Source organism: Pelophylax lessonae (genome assembly GCF_965119305.1).
Source record: "Pelophylax lessonae genome assembly, chromosome: 1".
In the NCBI taxonomy this organism is placed as follows: Eukaryota; Metazoa; Chordata; class Amphibia; order Anura; family Ranidae; genus Pelophylax; species Pelophylax lessonae.
This window is the reverse complement of record NC_138768.1, coordinates 594054729-594070798: the sequence shown is the minus strand read 5'-3', so window position 1 is coordinate 594070798 and position 16070 is coordinate 594054729. Positions and strand designations below refer to the sequence as shown.

General features: G+C 42.6%; 1 protein-coding gene across 1 annotated transcript in view; it reads left to right on the top strand.

Annotated features, from left to right (window-relative positions):
• Window positions 1–16070, top strand: part of TSPAN5 (tetraspanin 5) — a 249636-nt gene that overhangs the window by 222224 nt on the left and 11342 nt on the right. Inside the window, exon 5 of the mRNA XM_082244134.1 lies at window positions 14932–15057. Coding sequence (XP_082100260.1) covers window positions 14932–15057 — 126 coding nt within the window. The remainder of the gene's footprint in view (window positions 1–14931; window positions 15058–16070) is intronic.

Below are 16070 nucleotides of genomic sequence, written 5' to 3'. Positions count from 1 at the left end.
GTCCCTGAAGGAAGCCTCTTCTAAAAATGATGCACAAGAAAGCCCGCAAACAGTTTGCTGAAGACAAGCCGACTAAGGACATGGATTACTGCAACCATGTCCTGTGGTCTGATGAGACCAAAATAAACTTATTTGGTTCAGATGCTGTCAAGCGTGTGTGGCGGCAACCAGGTTAGGAGTACAAAGACAAGTGTGTCTTGCCTACAGTCAAGCATGGTGTGGGAGTGTCATGGTCTGGGGTTGCATAAGTTCTGCCGGCACTAGAGAGCTACAGTTCATTGAGGGAACTATGAATGCCAACATGTACTGTGTCATACTGAAGCAGATCATGATCCCCTCTCTTAGGAGACTGGGCCACAGGGCAGTATTCCAACATAATAATGACCCCAAACACACCTCCAAGACGACCGCTGCCTTGCTAAAAAAGCTGAGGGTAAAGGTGATGGACTGGCCAAGCATTTCTACAGACCTAAATCCTATTGAGCATCTGTGGGGTATCCTCAAATGGAAGGTGGAAGAGTGCAAGGTCTCTAACATCCAGCAGCTCCGTGATGTCGTCATGAAGGAGTGGAAGAGGACTCCAGTGGCAACCTGTGAAGCTCTGGTGATCTCCATGCCCAAGAGGGTTAAGGCAGTGCTGGAAATAAATGGTGTCCACACAAAATATTGACACTTTGGGCTCAATTTGGACATTTCCATTTAGGGGTGTACTCACTTTTGTTGCCAGCAGTTTAGACATTAATGGCTGTGTGTTGAGTTATTTCGAGGGGACAGCAAATTTACACTGTTATACAAGCTGTACACTCACTACTTTACATTGTAGCAAAGTGTCATTTCTTCAGTGTTGTCACATGAAAAGATATAATAAAATATTTATAAAAATGTGAGGGGTGTATTCACTTTTGTGAGACACTGTATATACACATCAAAAAAATTGGAATATCAAAAATAAATGTATTTCGGTAATTCAATTGAAAAAGTGAAACTCATATATTATATAAATTCATTACACACAGAGTGAGATATTTCAAGTATTTCTTTCTTTTAAATTTGATGATTATGCTTACAGCTATTAAAAACCCAATATTCAGTATCTCAGAAAATTTGAATATTACATAGGACCAATAAAAAAAGGATTGTCCATATACAGTATAGTATGCACTCAATACTTGGTCGGGCTTCTTTTGCATGAATTACTGCATCAATGTGGCTTGGCATGGAGGCGATCAACCAGTGGCACTGCTAAGGTGGTATGGAAGCCCAGGTTGCTTTGATCGTGGCCTTCATCTTGTCTGCATTGCTGGGTCTGGTGTCTCTCATCTTCTTGATAAAATCCCACAGACAATTAATCACACTGATACCATGATTATTAAACCAGGTATTGGTACTTTTGGCAGTGTGGGTGGGTGCCAAGTCCTGCTTGAAAATTATATCAGCATCTCTATAAAGCTGGTCAGCAGAGAGAAGCATGAAGTGCTCTATAAATTCCTGATAGAGGGCTGTGCTGACTTTAGACTTGATAAAACACAGTGGACAAACACCGGCAGATGAGATGGCTCCCCATATCATCACTGACCTTGGAAACTTCACACTGCACTTGGATTCTGTGCCTCTCCACTCTTCCTCCAGACTCTGGGAACTTGATTTTCAAATGAAATACAAAAATGACTCATCTGAAAAGAGGATTTTGGACTACTGAGCAGTGAGCAACAATCCAGTCCTTTTTCTCCTTAGCCCAGGTAAGACCCTTCTGATGATGTCTCTGGTTCAGGAGTGGCTTGAAACAAGGAATGCAACAATTGTAGCCCATGTCCTGGATTCGTCTGTGTGTGGTGCTCTTGAAGCACTGACACCAGCCAGAGTCCACTCCTTGTGAATCTCCCCCAAATTCTTAAATGGCCTTTGCTTCACAATGCTCCCAATGTTGGAATTATCCCTGTTGCTTGTACACATTTTTCTACCAAACTTTTTCCTTCTTTTAACCTTCCATTAATATACTTGGATACAGCACTCTGTGAACTGCCAGCTTCTTTAGTAATGACTGTTTTTGACATACTCTCCTTGTGGAGGGTGTCAGTATCAAGTAAGCAGTCTTCCTCATGATTGTGTAACCTACTGAGAGACCATTTAAAGGCTCAGGAAACCTGTATAGGTGTTTTGAGATAATTAGCTGATTAGAGTGTGACATCATAAGTCTATGATGTGCTAATTTGTGCCATCATCAACCTGACCTAATCTTCTCTTAACCACTTCTGAACCGGCAGGTTTTACCCCCTAATGATCAGGCTATTTTATGCAATACGGCATTGCGTTACTTTAACTGACAATTGCGTGGTAGTGCGCTGCTGTACCCAAATAAAATGGATGTCATTTTTTTCCCACAAATAGTGATGATTTTTATTTTTTGTGCTATAAACAAAAAAGAACGACCATTGTGAAAAAAAATAAAATAAAAAATGTTTTTTACTTTCTGCTATAAAGCTTTCCTAAAAAAATAAATTAAAAAAAATCAATTTTTTTCATCATTTTAGGCCAATTTGTATTCTGCTACATATTTTTGGTTAAAAAAATCCCAAGAAGTGTATATTAATTGGTTTGCGCAAAAGTTATCGCGTCTACAAACTAGGGGAAAGGTTTATGTAATTTTTATTTGTTTGTTTTTTTACTAGTAATGGCAACGATCAGCGCTTTTTAGTGGGACTGCGCCATTGCGGTGGACAGATCGGACACCTAACTGACATTTTTGACACTTTTGGGGGGACCAGTGACATTACTACAGTAATCAGTGCTAAAAATGTGCACTGTTACTGTGCTAATGACACTGGCAGGGAAGGGGTTAACGCCAGGGGCAATCAAAGGGTTAAATGTGTCCCCAGGGGGTGCTTTCTAACTGTGTGAGGGATGGGCTTGCTGAATGATCACAGAGACCTGTGTTCCTAAATAAGAGGAACACAGGATCCCTGTGTTCATTACTAACAGAACAGCGGTCTGCCGTGTTTACAATGGCAGACTGCCGTTCTGTCTCCATGGGGAGCGATTGTGAGTGCTCGGCAGACATCGTGGCCGCTGGATCTGCTGATTGACTCCCCCCATAGCCAATTGGCGCGTATGCGTGCACCCCCACTAGCAGTCCTGGGAAACGACGTACAGTTTCGCGGGACAGAGCCGACCTGCCACAATATATGTACTGCTGGCGGTCAGCAAGTAGTTAATGTTACATTTAAAAAAAATGTCCCCATTGTTTGAATCACAATGTAGCAATGGAAGTGGAAAAAAACTCCCCTAATGTAAAATGCATATGGTCGATTTGAGCTTTACTGTTCTTGCTATGTTACTTAAAATTTGCACTAATGTGATATTTCAATTTTTTTCTATTTATTCCTAATATAAAACAAGGAGATAAAAGTATATGTATCCAAATATCCTACCAAATTAGGCCCTATATATCCTGAAAAAAATGATGTATAATATGTTAGGGTAGCCTACTAACCGTAAATGTTATAATGCGTAGAAGCAAGACATTGCCAAAGCAAAAAAACACTTGGTGACTCAAGTACTGTAGATAGGGAGAAACAAGGCCGGGGATCAGGTGGTTAAAGCGGAGTTCCACCCTAGTTATACATTTTTTTATAAAAATACCCCCGGGACAGTCAGGGCTAGCACATTCCACAATGGCTAGCCTCTGATCTGTCCCGGGTTGCACTTACCTTTCAGGAGAAATACTTACCTTGAAATTGTCTTCTCCAGCGCTGCCATCTCGGGTGTGGGCAGCTTGAAGCCAGCGCGATCCTCTTCCGCGTCCTCTTCGGTCCTCTTCCTCCTTCTTCGGTCCCACGATGCACTGCAGCGGCCCCAACGTCACTTCCGGGTCGCGCGCGTCATCCCTCCACAGCTTCTGGGCATGCCCAGAAGCTGTTTAGAAGGGAATGACGCGCGCGCCCCGGAACTGACGTCGGGGCCGGTGCAGGCGCAATGATTCCTGGGAGCGATGACGTTCAGCTCCCAGGAATCATTGCAAAAGCCAGGAAGTGACGAATCGCCGTGGCCGCCGAGGGGAGGAAGAAGGAAGTAAGGTGAGTATATTTTCTCTAAAAGGTAAGTGAAAAAAAAAAAAAATTGCGATTATCCATTTGTTTTTCAGGTGACCGGGAGCGAGAAGATGGAGGTAAGTATAAATTTCGGGTGGAACTCCTCTTTAAACAGACTATTTACTCTGTGTACACAGTTTGGCAGGTAGACGTTATTAACAAACCTCATGTGATCATCATGTCACAGCTGTTATGGTGATCACATGATCAAAAACCGTGCAGTTTATGATCGTTTGTGGATATTGGAGCTTCAGTGACAAGTGCGCACTGCTATCTGTCGAATGTGGAACATAGATGGACATTCCCTCTGCATGACCTGTGCCTGAAAATGTGAATATACAGATTGCTGATGTCTAGTTTTTAAAGCGGAGTTCCACCCAAAAGTGGAACTTCCTCTCCTTTGCTCCCCCCCTCCCCGTCCGGTGCCACATTTGGCACCTTTCAGGGGGGAGGGGGGAACGTGTACCTGTTTTTAAAAGGTACCCTTCCCCACTTCTGGGAGACGGCACCACGGCGCTGTTACTCGGAAGTTTGGCCCCCTCTTCCTTCCCGCCACCGCCGAGCCAATCCAAATGCGCATCGCGCATGCGCAGTAGGGACCCGCCCGTGAAGCCGCAAGGCTTCACTGCCGGGTTCCCGTACCGGCAATGGTGGTGGCAGCATCCGACAACTGATGGAAACATTGGCTGTGGTGCCGACATCGCTGGACTCCAGGACAGGTAAGTGTCCTAATATTAAAAGTCAGCAGCTACAGTATGTGTAGCTGCTGAGTTTTAATTTTTAGAGGGGGAGGGTGGAACACCGCTTTAAGTAAACAAAGTTACCTACTGTATGTGGCACAGTGGTTGTTCTACTATACCTTTTCAAAATAGTATCTAGGTGATACAAGTCACAGACAAGTCTGGGACACTTTAGTGTTTGAATGAGTTGAGCATGATCAAGTCCAGCTTGTCAATGGCATCTTTCTAAGAACACCTATCACAGTACTGTACCAGAGACACACCCTTGTACCTTCTTGCTCACGGTGCCCATTACCTTCCATTGCACATGACTACATTAGCAAGAGAATACAGCATACTTAGTGATTGTAAATCTCCAACATGAAATTTGAACAAAGCGTATCCCTCTATAGTGTGTACTTATCTCAATCCAGAGCACTAAGTATATTTTCTGTCTGCTGCTTCCTTCCTCTGCTATCAGCATGAATCACTTCTGACAAGTTTTCCTGACACCAAAAGAAAAATGGTGATGGGGAGAGCGCTCCAGCTGATTGACAGCCTCATCTCTGTTCCTGTGTCTTGTTTGAATGGGGGTGTGTCCCTTCCCTCCAATCAACTCTCAGAGCTCTCCTCACTGATGTACCTTGAGGTCTCCGCACCCTGCTTTTCAGAGCTGAGAGATCCTGTATAAATTCAACACTTTGAACAGATGTAGGGGAAAGAGGGCTGCAGATAAACAGGTACAACCTATGAAGGAGGATTTGTTTAATTTCTGTGTATCACCTAAGTTCAGTGACTTCACTGGGTACATGTGAAGGTTTGCAACCACTTTAAGGCTGGGTTCACACTGGTGTGAACACAGACATTGCATTGCTGTGCAGATCACATGCAATGTCTGTGTGATGCAATTTGCGAACCAATCTGGGGGTGTCATTAACTTTCTATTGACCCCCGCAGCAGTTCACAAAGTGCAGTGGGAACCGACTCCGAGTGACATACGATGCGGGAACCCGCACAGGAATCGCGTTGGTTCCCACATGGCTTATGTTGGAACTCAGCCTAAGGAAGACCAAAATGAACCAGTCTTCTGGAATACATCCCCTTAGCCTTGTCTTTATACTGCACAAGCACATATTCTGTGCGAAGGGGTCGAATTGTAAGTTCTGACTGTCTACGCCAGGGTCCACTTGGTCCAGATATTCAAAATATTTAAAATGATTATGCTTGATCAAATTAGTTGTAAATGACATATTATCTCAGAACTACAGAGGTTGTTTTAGGATTGCAGGAAAAGCTATCTGCAACAAAGGAAACAGATAAAGAAAACTATTTTATCGTACTAAGTGGAAGAGCCAAGAGTTAACTCAGTTTTCATTTAGTTTCTTGCAGTCATCAATCATTTTCAGCCTAATCAGCTTAAACTGGGAACATTATCTGTCAGGAAATTGAACTTCCATCTGCTATTTAGGCTGTTTCTCATACATGTTTACCACGCCTCTTAATTCCTGTTAACGATAACGTTTATTGGGACCATATACCTCTGGCCATCAGCCTTAAAGCAGACCTTCAGTCATTTTTTCCGTTTTCCATCTATTAAATCCTCTGCCCTTGATGTTTTAACTTTGGGTAGTAAAACATTTGTTTTCTGCCAGTAAATACCTTATACAGCCCACTTCATCTTTCTTGTCTGGTAATTAGCCTAGGCTAATACCATCATGCACAGCTCTCTCTCTCTCACTCTTGTGAGAGTTTGCCAGCAAGGGAGGAGGGGGGAGTCATAGGAGAGCCAATGAGAGCTGCAGAGCTGGAGGGGGCTCGATGAGGGACAGAGATAACAGGAGACTGCAGAGATCCATGTGTATTCATCAAAGCAGTGCAAGCAGTGGTGTGAGTGTGTGTGTGTGTCTGTATATGTATCTGTGTGTGTGTCTGTGTAAATCCAGGAAGTGAACAGGCAGCAGCTTCAGCTGCCCACAGTTAACCACTTCCGCACTGCTCACTAGAGCTGTACTGCAGCAAAGTGGCTCGATAACGTCTGGCGATGTAGTACTACGTCACCAGACATTCCCCCTCTCTCGGAGGCTCGCTCCCGCTGTATGGTCGGGGAATCGAGTGTGGAGATCTGCCTGCTTGTGTAAACACAAGCGGGCGGATCTCCTAAGTGACAGGCAGGGTCAGATTGCAGGGTTCAGCATAGCTGAACCTGCGATCTGTCCTTGTGTCACATAGTCCCCTCCCCCCACACATGTCAGTAAGCACCAGGCATACATTAACCCCTTGATCGCCAATAACAATTAACCCCTTCCCTGCCAGTGTCATTTTTACAGTAACAGTGCATATTTATAGCACTGATTACTGTAGTAATGTCACTGGTACCCCCAAAAGTGTCAAAAATGTCAGTCAAGGGTCCGATATGTCCGCTGCAATGTCGCAGTCCCGCAAAAAAATTCATAGATCTCCGCCATTACTCGTTAAAAAAAAAAAACACCAAAAATGACATAAATCTTTCCCTTAGTTAGTAAACGCAATAACTTTTGCGCAAACCAATCAAAATACGCTTATTGCGATTTTTTTTTACCAAACATAGGTAGCAGAAAACAAATTGGCCAAAAATTTTAAAAAATTTTGATTTTTACATTTTTTTGGGGGGGAATTTCATATAAAAAAATTTGAAAAATATTGTTATTTTTTCAAAATTTACGCTGTTTTTTGTTTTAGTAGAAATCGCACAGGTGATCAAATACCACCAAAAGAAATCTCTGTTTGTGGGAAAAAAAGGACGTAAATTTCGTTTGGGTACAGCGTCGCACGACCGCGCAATTGTCAGTTAAAGTCGCACAGTGCCGAATCGCAAAAATTGGCCCAGACGTAAGACAGCAAAATCCTCCGGTGGTTAAGTGGTTAAAATGGCTGCAGCCAGACTTAGTGGAGGGAGATTTCAGCAGCATATTTGGCATGTACAGAATCACAGTATATATAGAATAATATGCAAAGTGGTTGGAGGGAAGCTTCAGAATGGCAAACATGTTTTTATTACAAATTATATGAGCAGACTGCAGTTCCTCTTTAACAGAGAAATACTTGTCATTTGAATGCTTCTTGTTCAGACTTTTTACCCTCCTAAAATATTGCCAAAGATTAGCAATTTTAAAGGATAAGTATACTTTAAAACAAAATCCACGTATCGTTTTTGCTCCACTTAGCTAGCTTGCCCCCACTTCCTCTCAACAGATGCACACCTACCCTGCAATGGTGCCTGCATCGTTCTGGGTTTGCTTACATCTTACTGGCCACAAAAGTGTAGTCGTTTTTTATAGGGTTCTATGATGGCAACTCCTGAGTGTTTCTAACCTCGGGAGAAGGCCCTATAGAACCCCATGGGAATGTGAAGGGGACAACTGGTGTACAAACTTTGTTTGCAACTACCATGATATACAATTTTTAGTTTACAAACTGATTCATCATGTAAGGGCAGCATGGTAGGTAAATGGTGAGCATTCTTCCCTGGCAGTTTTGGGTCTAATGTTGGAATCCAGAGGCATAACTAGAACCTTCAGGGTCCCGTGCAAGAAACCATGAAGGGCCCCCCCGGACCCCTGGCCGGGGCCCTTCCCTTCAAGCCTGGGGCTCTTCCCACTGATCCTGGGGCCCTTTACTCCCGTTGCAGGGCACTTTATTACGGTCCCGCAGGGGGACCCTTTCACAAGTTCTGCAATGGGCCCCCTTCCTGCCATCTTGGGGCCTCCCCACGGTGGTGGAATGCCAGGGCCCAGTCACAAGTGTGACCTTTGCGATCCTGGAAGTTCACCCACTGGTGTCAGTAAGTTTATATTTTTTGGTACTTTAATTGTATTATTTTTATCATTTTGTTTTATTTTTTTACAATGACACTGACTATGACTCTGTCCATTCAGAAAAGGAAGGAGCTGGTAAATGACATATTTACCGACCCCTTCCTGGTTCTCTATTGTGACACATCCCCTACAGCAACCGGCAGGAGAGGAAAGGGAGCACAATGGGGGGGGGGGGCAGCACAGTAAGGGGGGGGGCAGGGGAGCACACAGGGGCCACGAGACAGCAGAACACAAGTGAACTGGATAGGAGGAGTGGCGGGGCAGCATACAGAGGAACTAATCTCCTCCATTTTCCTCCTGCAGCTACAGGAGGAAAAAGGAGGACAGTGATTTCTCTACATGCTGCCCCCCCCCCCTCCTATCCAGGTGTACAGGGCAGCCATCCAGGCCCCCTGAAGCATGGGGCCCGGTTGCAATTGCAACCCCTGTAGTTACACCCCTCTTGGAATCCTATTTGGATTAGCACATGTAAATATGAGAAATAGATAAAGGGATCCAGTACATGACAGCTGGTTATGCATCCATAGGTCTTTAGCATGTTCTTATTTCGGTTCTGCAGTCTGAAGCCATTCATTACCATTTATATAGGGAAAGAAGCAATGTTTATTAACTACAGTATTCCATTTGTGTAGGAAAGCTGTAAAGTGAGACCCTGTATGCAAGATTAACAAGACGTGCCTGCAAATTATCCTCAGTGATTTTCTGATTAAAAAATAAAAAAATATATAAGACCTTAAAAATAAATGTGTCTTCATGTCCCTTCCAGATGTTCCACAGTTGGTTAAATAACTCTAATGCACTGTATTAAACTGTGCTGGCAAAGACAACATTTGGTAATCAGGAATAATCACATTTTATCAGACAGCAGTTGCAATTGTTCACTTGAAAGGGAATTACCTTTCTTCCTGCATGTTTTGCAATATCTGCTGAGTCAGGGAGAAAGATTACACACCGTGAAATTCATGCAAGGACTGGAAGATCTCCTACTGTCCTTCAATCTTAATCTACCTGTCAGGGCAGTAAACAAGCCTGTAAATGAAGACCGATTGAATTATCCAGCTCTAATGTCTAAAGTAATATGAAATGTATTTTCTCGTTTTTTTTTTTTCCTATGGTTTAAATAAAGATACAGTAAACCCCCCTCCATTGCGGGGGTTACGTTCCGGACCCAGCCGCGAAAAGTGAAATTCCGCAAAATAGAAAAACCCTATTAAAATGCATTGTAGGCATGTTTTTTTTTACTGTCACTGTACGTGTAAAAGCATTTTAAGGTCTTTAAACACACTTTTAAAACAATAGAAACTAATTTAAACACATAAAAGATACTAAGAGACAGAGCAAGAGATATGGAAAACACAAAAATATTTAATTCTTAATGATTTATATAGTAAAATAACATTACAAAAAAAACGCGAATTACCGGGATCGCAAAAACTGAACCGCGATGGAGCGGGGGATTACTGTACATTCATTTGCCAGCAGGCTAAAGATTTAGGAGGAGAAATTGTTTTAAAACCTTTTTCTAGTGTGCATATAACCTAATGCCAAAAACAACTGCCAAATTTTAACAATAGATCTTTTTACACTGCGTCCCGGTTCACACATATGCGATGCAAGAACCCTGCGAATCCACTGCAGGTTCACACATCGCACTCAACTAGCAGGCAGTTCACACTGCCATATGCGAATCGCTGGGGGTGTCAATACAAAGTTAATGACACCCCCAGATTAGTTCGCATATTGCAGTGTGAACTGTCAGTTCGGACATGAATCGGATTGCATAGGTGTGAACGCCCATGCCATCCGATTCTGGTGCGGACCCAAAAAAGGGTCCTGTGCGAGTTTGGTCCGAATGCGATGCAAATTCAGCCATACAATCTGTATGGCTGAATTTGCATCGCACAGACATCGCATGTGATTTGTAGAGCAGTGCACTGTGCATCACATGCAATGTTTGTCATTGCATATGTGTGAACCAGCTCTTATGGTTGGGAAAGGGGGGGGGGGGGGTTGGTGGTTAATGAGAAAAGCATGCAGTTGAGCTTTGTTTTTACCCCAACCCCCCCCCCCCCCCCAACTATTCCTCCTTTAAGTTTCACTAAACCCACATCATAAAAAAAAAAAAAAACTATCAATAAATGGTGTATTACATCATGTTTATACTCACTCAGTCACTATGAGATTTGTTTTCTGTATTCTTCAAAAAAAAACCTGGTTGATCCTGTTGTTCTCTATCTCCACCTTCTGTTCATGCCCCCATTTCAGCTAGAGATTTTGCAGCTGTGGTGGCAACTCTGCACATGCTCAGTTTTCAGTGACTTTCTATGCTGAACATTTCCTCCCTATCACATCTGAGGAGCCCATGTGACTACAGAGTCACACATGTGGGTGTATACACAGTGCTAAAAGACAGCCCATTCCCCCCCTCCTCCTCCATGCCTATTAACATGCTAAACACACAAAAAAAAAAAATTTGAAGAGCATTATCATTTAGCAAAAATGGCAATGCTTTTCTCTGTCAGTGCCTCCTGAAAGGACCAGATGGATTCTGAATGGTCAGTGCCGTCAAATTGTGGGCACTGACAAAGAAGAATCCGTCTGGTCCATCATGGAAGTGCTGACAAAGAAGAGGTAGAAGAGCGGGGTTTTCAAATCCCCAGACTGTAAGTCACTGCAGGGGTGCTGACAACTCGGCAAGCCCAGAGGTAAGTACAAGTGGGTCAGTGGGGAGAGTGTTTGGTGATGGTACACCTTTACATTGTTTCTGTAAGGGTGAACTAACCCTTTAAGGGGGTGTTCATACATGTAGCGTTGGACTGCTTTAGTCAGTGTTCCCTAGCACAGTCTCAATGCAAGAAGATACACTGTGCTGGTGTGTGCTGGAAAAAGTAGGGCCTGTTGCATTTTTGTGCCGTGTGTTTCAAGATACTGTAAACTCCCAAAAGTTTATATTCTCTAAAAGTAGAGACCCTGTAGAATAAAATGAAGGTAGGTGCAATTTTCTATGTTGAATGATATTTGAACAATTATTTATCAAACCCCTATTTTCAGGAAAAAATACCTTAAAATTAATTTTACAAAACAGGAGAGAAGGATGCCCTGGGACTTTGAATTGAGGTGAACACAGAGGGCCAATGAATCAATGAAAAATTAACTTTAGTGCAAAACAAACATAGTATTACAGTAAAACCTTGGATTACGAGCATAATTCTTTCCCGAAACAACCTTTTAGTCCAAAGCACTCGGATATCAAAGCAAATTTCCCCATAAGAAATAATAGAAACTCAGATGATTCGTTCCACATTTATTTATTTATAAGCCTTTCAGTTTATAGTCCATTTAAAAAGATTATAGCAATGTGATAGGTTGTGTGACCATAAAATGTCCATCCACAAATGGCAGTCTCCACAAGGGGATTAGAAGCAAAATCCAGCAGGAGCTACAGAGTATAAAAGAGAAGAGAGGCGCCTCTAAGTGTAGCAATATAGTTACATTTAATGAAGGTTCAACATTTAGCAACTCACATGGTTGATGATTAAAAGAGGCACATCTAAGTATGCAAACATCTGGGGTAAAGCTGTCCACATAGACCGTCCTCCACACTGCTGTCAGTTTGCAATCGTGACTGGCAAGACTACCCTGCAGTAGAGTGATCTGAAAGCGAGGTTTGAAGCACTCATGGAGCACAGCGTGGAAGGGATGATGTTGATGGCGGTGCGGAGGACAGTCTTTGCGGACAGCTTTACCCCAGATGCCTGCATATTTAGATGTGCCTGTTTTAACCCCTTGCCAACCAGTCGCCGTACTTATACTGCAGCAGGTTGGCTCTGTCCCACGAAATGACGTACTTGTACGTCATTTTGTGGGACAGCTAGTAGGGGCAAGCGTACACCGATTGGCCACAGGGGGAGCCAATCAACAGGTCCGGCAGATATGATGTCCCCTGGGCGTCTGTGTTCGCTCCCCGTGGAGACAGAATGGCGGTCTGCCGATGTAAACATGGCAGACTGCTGTTCTGTCAGTGATGAACACAGGGATCCTGTGTTTCCCCAATTTAGGAACACAGGTCTCTGTGTTCATCCAGCAAGTCCATCCCCTGTAAACACAGCTGACCGTTGTTCTCTCTTAAATGATCACAGAGCGCCTGTGATCCTCCTATATAGGAACACAGGTCTCTGTGATCATTTCACAAGTCTCTCCCCCACAGTTAGAAAAGACTCCTCTACCACTACCCTTTGATCCCCCCTAGGTTAAACCCTTCCCTGCCAGTGTCATTATTACTGTAACAGTGCATATTTTTAGCACTGATTACTGTAGTAATGTCACTGGTCCCCTCAAAAGTGTCAAAAATGTCAGTTAGAGGTCCGATTTGTCCGCCGCAATGTCGCAGTCCTGCTAAAAATCGCAGATCGCCACCATTACTAGTAAAAAAAAAAAATGAAATAAATAAGAGTGACATAAATCTTTCCCCTAGTTTGAAGACGCAATAACTTTCGCGCAAATCAATCAAAATACGCTTATTGCATTGTTATTTTTTTTTTACCAAAAATATGCAGCAGAATACAAATTGATCTAAAAGGATGAAAAAATTAGATTTTTAAATTTTTTTGGGGGGGATGTTATATAGCAGAATGTGAAAAATATTGTTTTTTTTTCTTTTCAGAATTGTCGCTCTTTTTTGATTATAGCACAAAATATAAAAATTACACAGGTGATCAAAAACCACCAAAAGAAAGCTCTATTTGTGGGGAAAAAAAGGACATCAATTTTTATTTAGGTACAGCTTCGCACGTGCAATTGTCCGTTAAATTAACGCAGTGCCGAATTGCAAAAAATGGCCTGGTCATTAAGGGGGCAAGTCCTTCTGGTCCGGAACTGGTTAATCACCGCTGGGTTTTTATTTTTTGCTAAACAAACATAAAAAGGCTGAAAATTTTGAAAAAAAAAAGGTTTTCATATTTTGTTATAAAATTTTGCAAACAGGTAATTTTTCTCCTTTGCTGTGTGCGGATGAGGCGGCACTGATCAGCGCTAATAGGCTGCACTGATGGGCACTGATAGGTTGCACTGATGGGCACTAATAGGTGGCACTGGAGGATACTGATCAGGAGGCACTGTTGAGCCTGTACTGATGGGTGCCACTGATAGGTGGCACAGAGAGGTGGTACTGATAGGCGGCAGTGATAAGCACTGATAGGCGGCACTGATATGCACTGGTAGGTGGCAATGATAGGCAGCACTGATAATGAGGCACTGATTGGCAGCACTGCTGGGCACTGGTAGGTGGCATTGATTAGCAGTACTGATGGGCACTGATAGATGGTACTGGTGGGCACTGACTAGCGGCACTGGAGGACACTGATTAGCAGCACTGGAGGGCACTGATTAGCAGCACTGGAGGGCACTGATTAGCTGCACTGGAGGGCACTGATTAGTGGCACTGATGTGTACTGTGTAGGATGGATGTCCCTCTAACAGAAGCCGGTTAGCGGCTTTCTTCTTTTCTTCCCACTGGCAGCGTAAAGGGGAAAAAAAGGTGATAACTGCTCCTGCTTACTTCTGTGATCAGCTGTCATTTGCTGACAGCTGATCATGTGGTAAAGGGCCCGCTATAATTGGCCTTTTACCCGATCTGTAATCAGTTGAGTCCCAAGAGCAGCGTGAGAACGGTAGGACGTCTTTGTACGCCCTCCTGCCATTTTAAGCCCGTGCTGTAGCCGTCTTGCAGGCTATAGCACTGGTGCCAAGTAGTTAATTACTTACATGCTTTCTGTCTGCATCAAAGCAGTGTTGAAACATACTGTTTTACTACACCCTCTAAAGCAATATTTGGACTATATTGCTCTCAAAATGGTGATAAAAAAGCAATTAAAGTGATTCTAAAGCCTAAAGAAAATGATTCCTTGATTTTTTTTTTACGTCTAATTGTTAATTTGTTCTATGCTTTTTTTCATGGTACATTGAGACATTAAACTGCAAAAAGTTTCAATAAAATGGGGTTGTTCTAAAACTTTTCACTGTTGGTGTACAATAATAGGTTCAACCAAATTTACCCTTGCTTCAAGAGGGACTGCATCTGGAGAATGGGATTGAGTTCCAGGATTTTTCAACAAATTTGATTTAACAAATGTGTTAATCACTAGAAAAGTGTAGGATCCTTGGACCCCTCCCAGTCACTAATATTTGCTGGGATCCTATTGCCTATTTATTGTATTACTCTTTTCCTTTGCGGTTCTACATATCTGATCACTCTGTATCTGTATTCTACAGTGGCAGTGTTGTGGTGCATTTGGAGCTGACGACTGGAATCTAAATATTTACTTTAACTGCACGGATGCCAACGCTAGTCGTGAGCGATGTGGAGTACCATTCTCCTGCTGCACCAAAGATCCCGCTGTAAGTTATTTCTGTTCTGCTCCATTTCTCCTGCCACTTATCAGAATTCACCTGATGTAAGATTTGTGCCTTTGAGCTTTCCATGCTCCCATTTCATATGACCAAATGAACCCAAGTCGGCTTTCTTAAGTCAAAGAAGCATGTCACTCAGCAGTTCATTCCTGGCCCTCCTGCCTCATCACCCGGGATTTACTTGACAGAGGACAAATTCTGCATGAGGCTTCACTTATGTTAGAGCTGGAGAATGCACTGTGATGTTGCTCCTTTACAGCACACAAAATCTGCTCTGTTTTTCATCTACAATGTTCAAGTCATGTAATATTGAAAGCCTGGAAATGTGGGTAACATTTTATTTCATAGACTGATCTCCTGGCAGTACTGAAGCTTCACACTCATTTTCCTGGCATGGTGTATTTGCTTGGAAGGCTGATGGAATTATAATTTGCCTGGCATTACGTGATTTAAAAAAGCAATTGGAACTTCATTGCTCTTACTGATAACCATGATTTTTTTTCAGTTCAGATGTTTTTGGCTTTTATCTTCATTGTAAAACACAATTTTCAAAGCTTTTAACGATGAAAGGTGTCATTTTAATGCGCATAGCCGAACAAATTGCTAAAAAAAATGTTGTGGCTTCCTAGAGATACAAAGTACCATTCAACATGGTTCAAGAAACATGCTTTGAGCTGTTCAAAGTACTAACCCCATGTAAAAAATACAGAAGATTCCTGGGAGGAATAATGTTCTTATTTTGCCATGCTCATACCCACATGCTTGGGGACCATGCCATTTTTTTCTTTTAAAAACAAAGTAAAATTCAATAAAAAATGTTTGCAAAGCCCCTCATCAAAAAACAAGTTTAATATTAAAAATGGTGTATATATATATATATATATAATATGAAATCCATCAGTGCAGTAACATGACAACAGTACTTCTTGACCATATAATACTAAATCATAATCTGCTTGTTGCAGAAAGCTGAAAGCTAGGTCAAAAGAAAATTTTGCAAA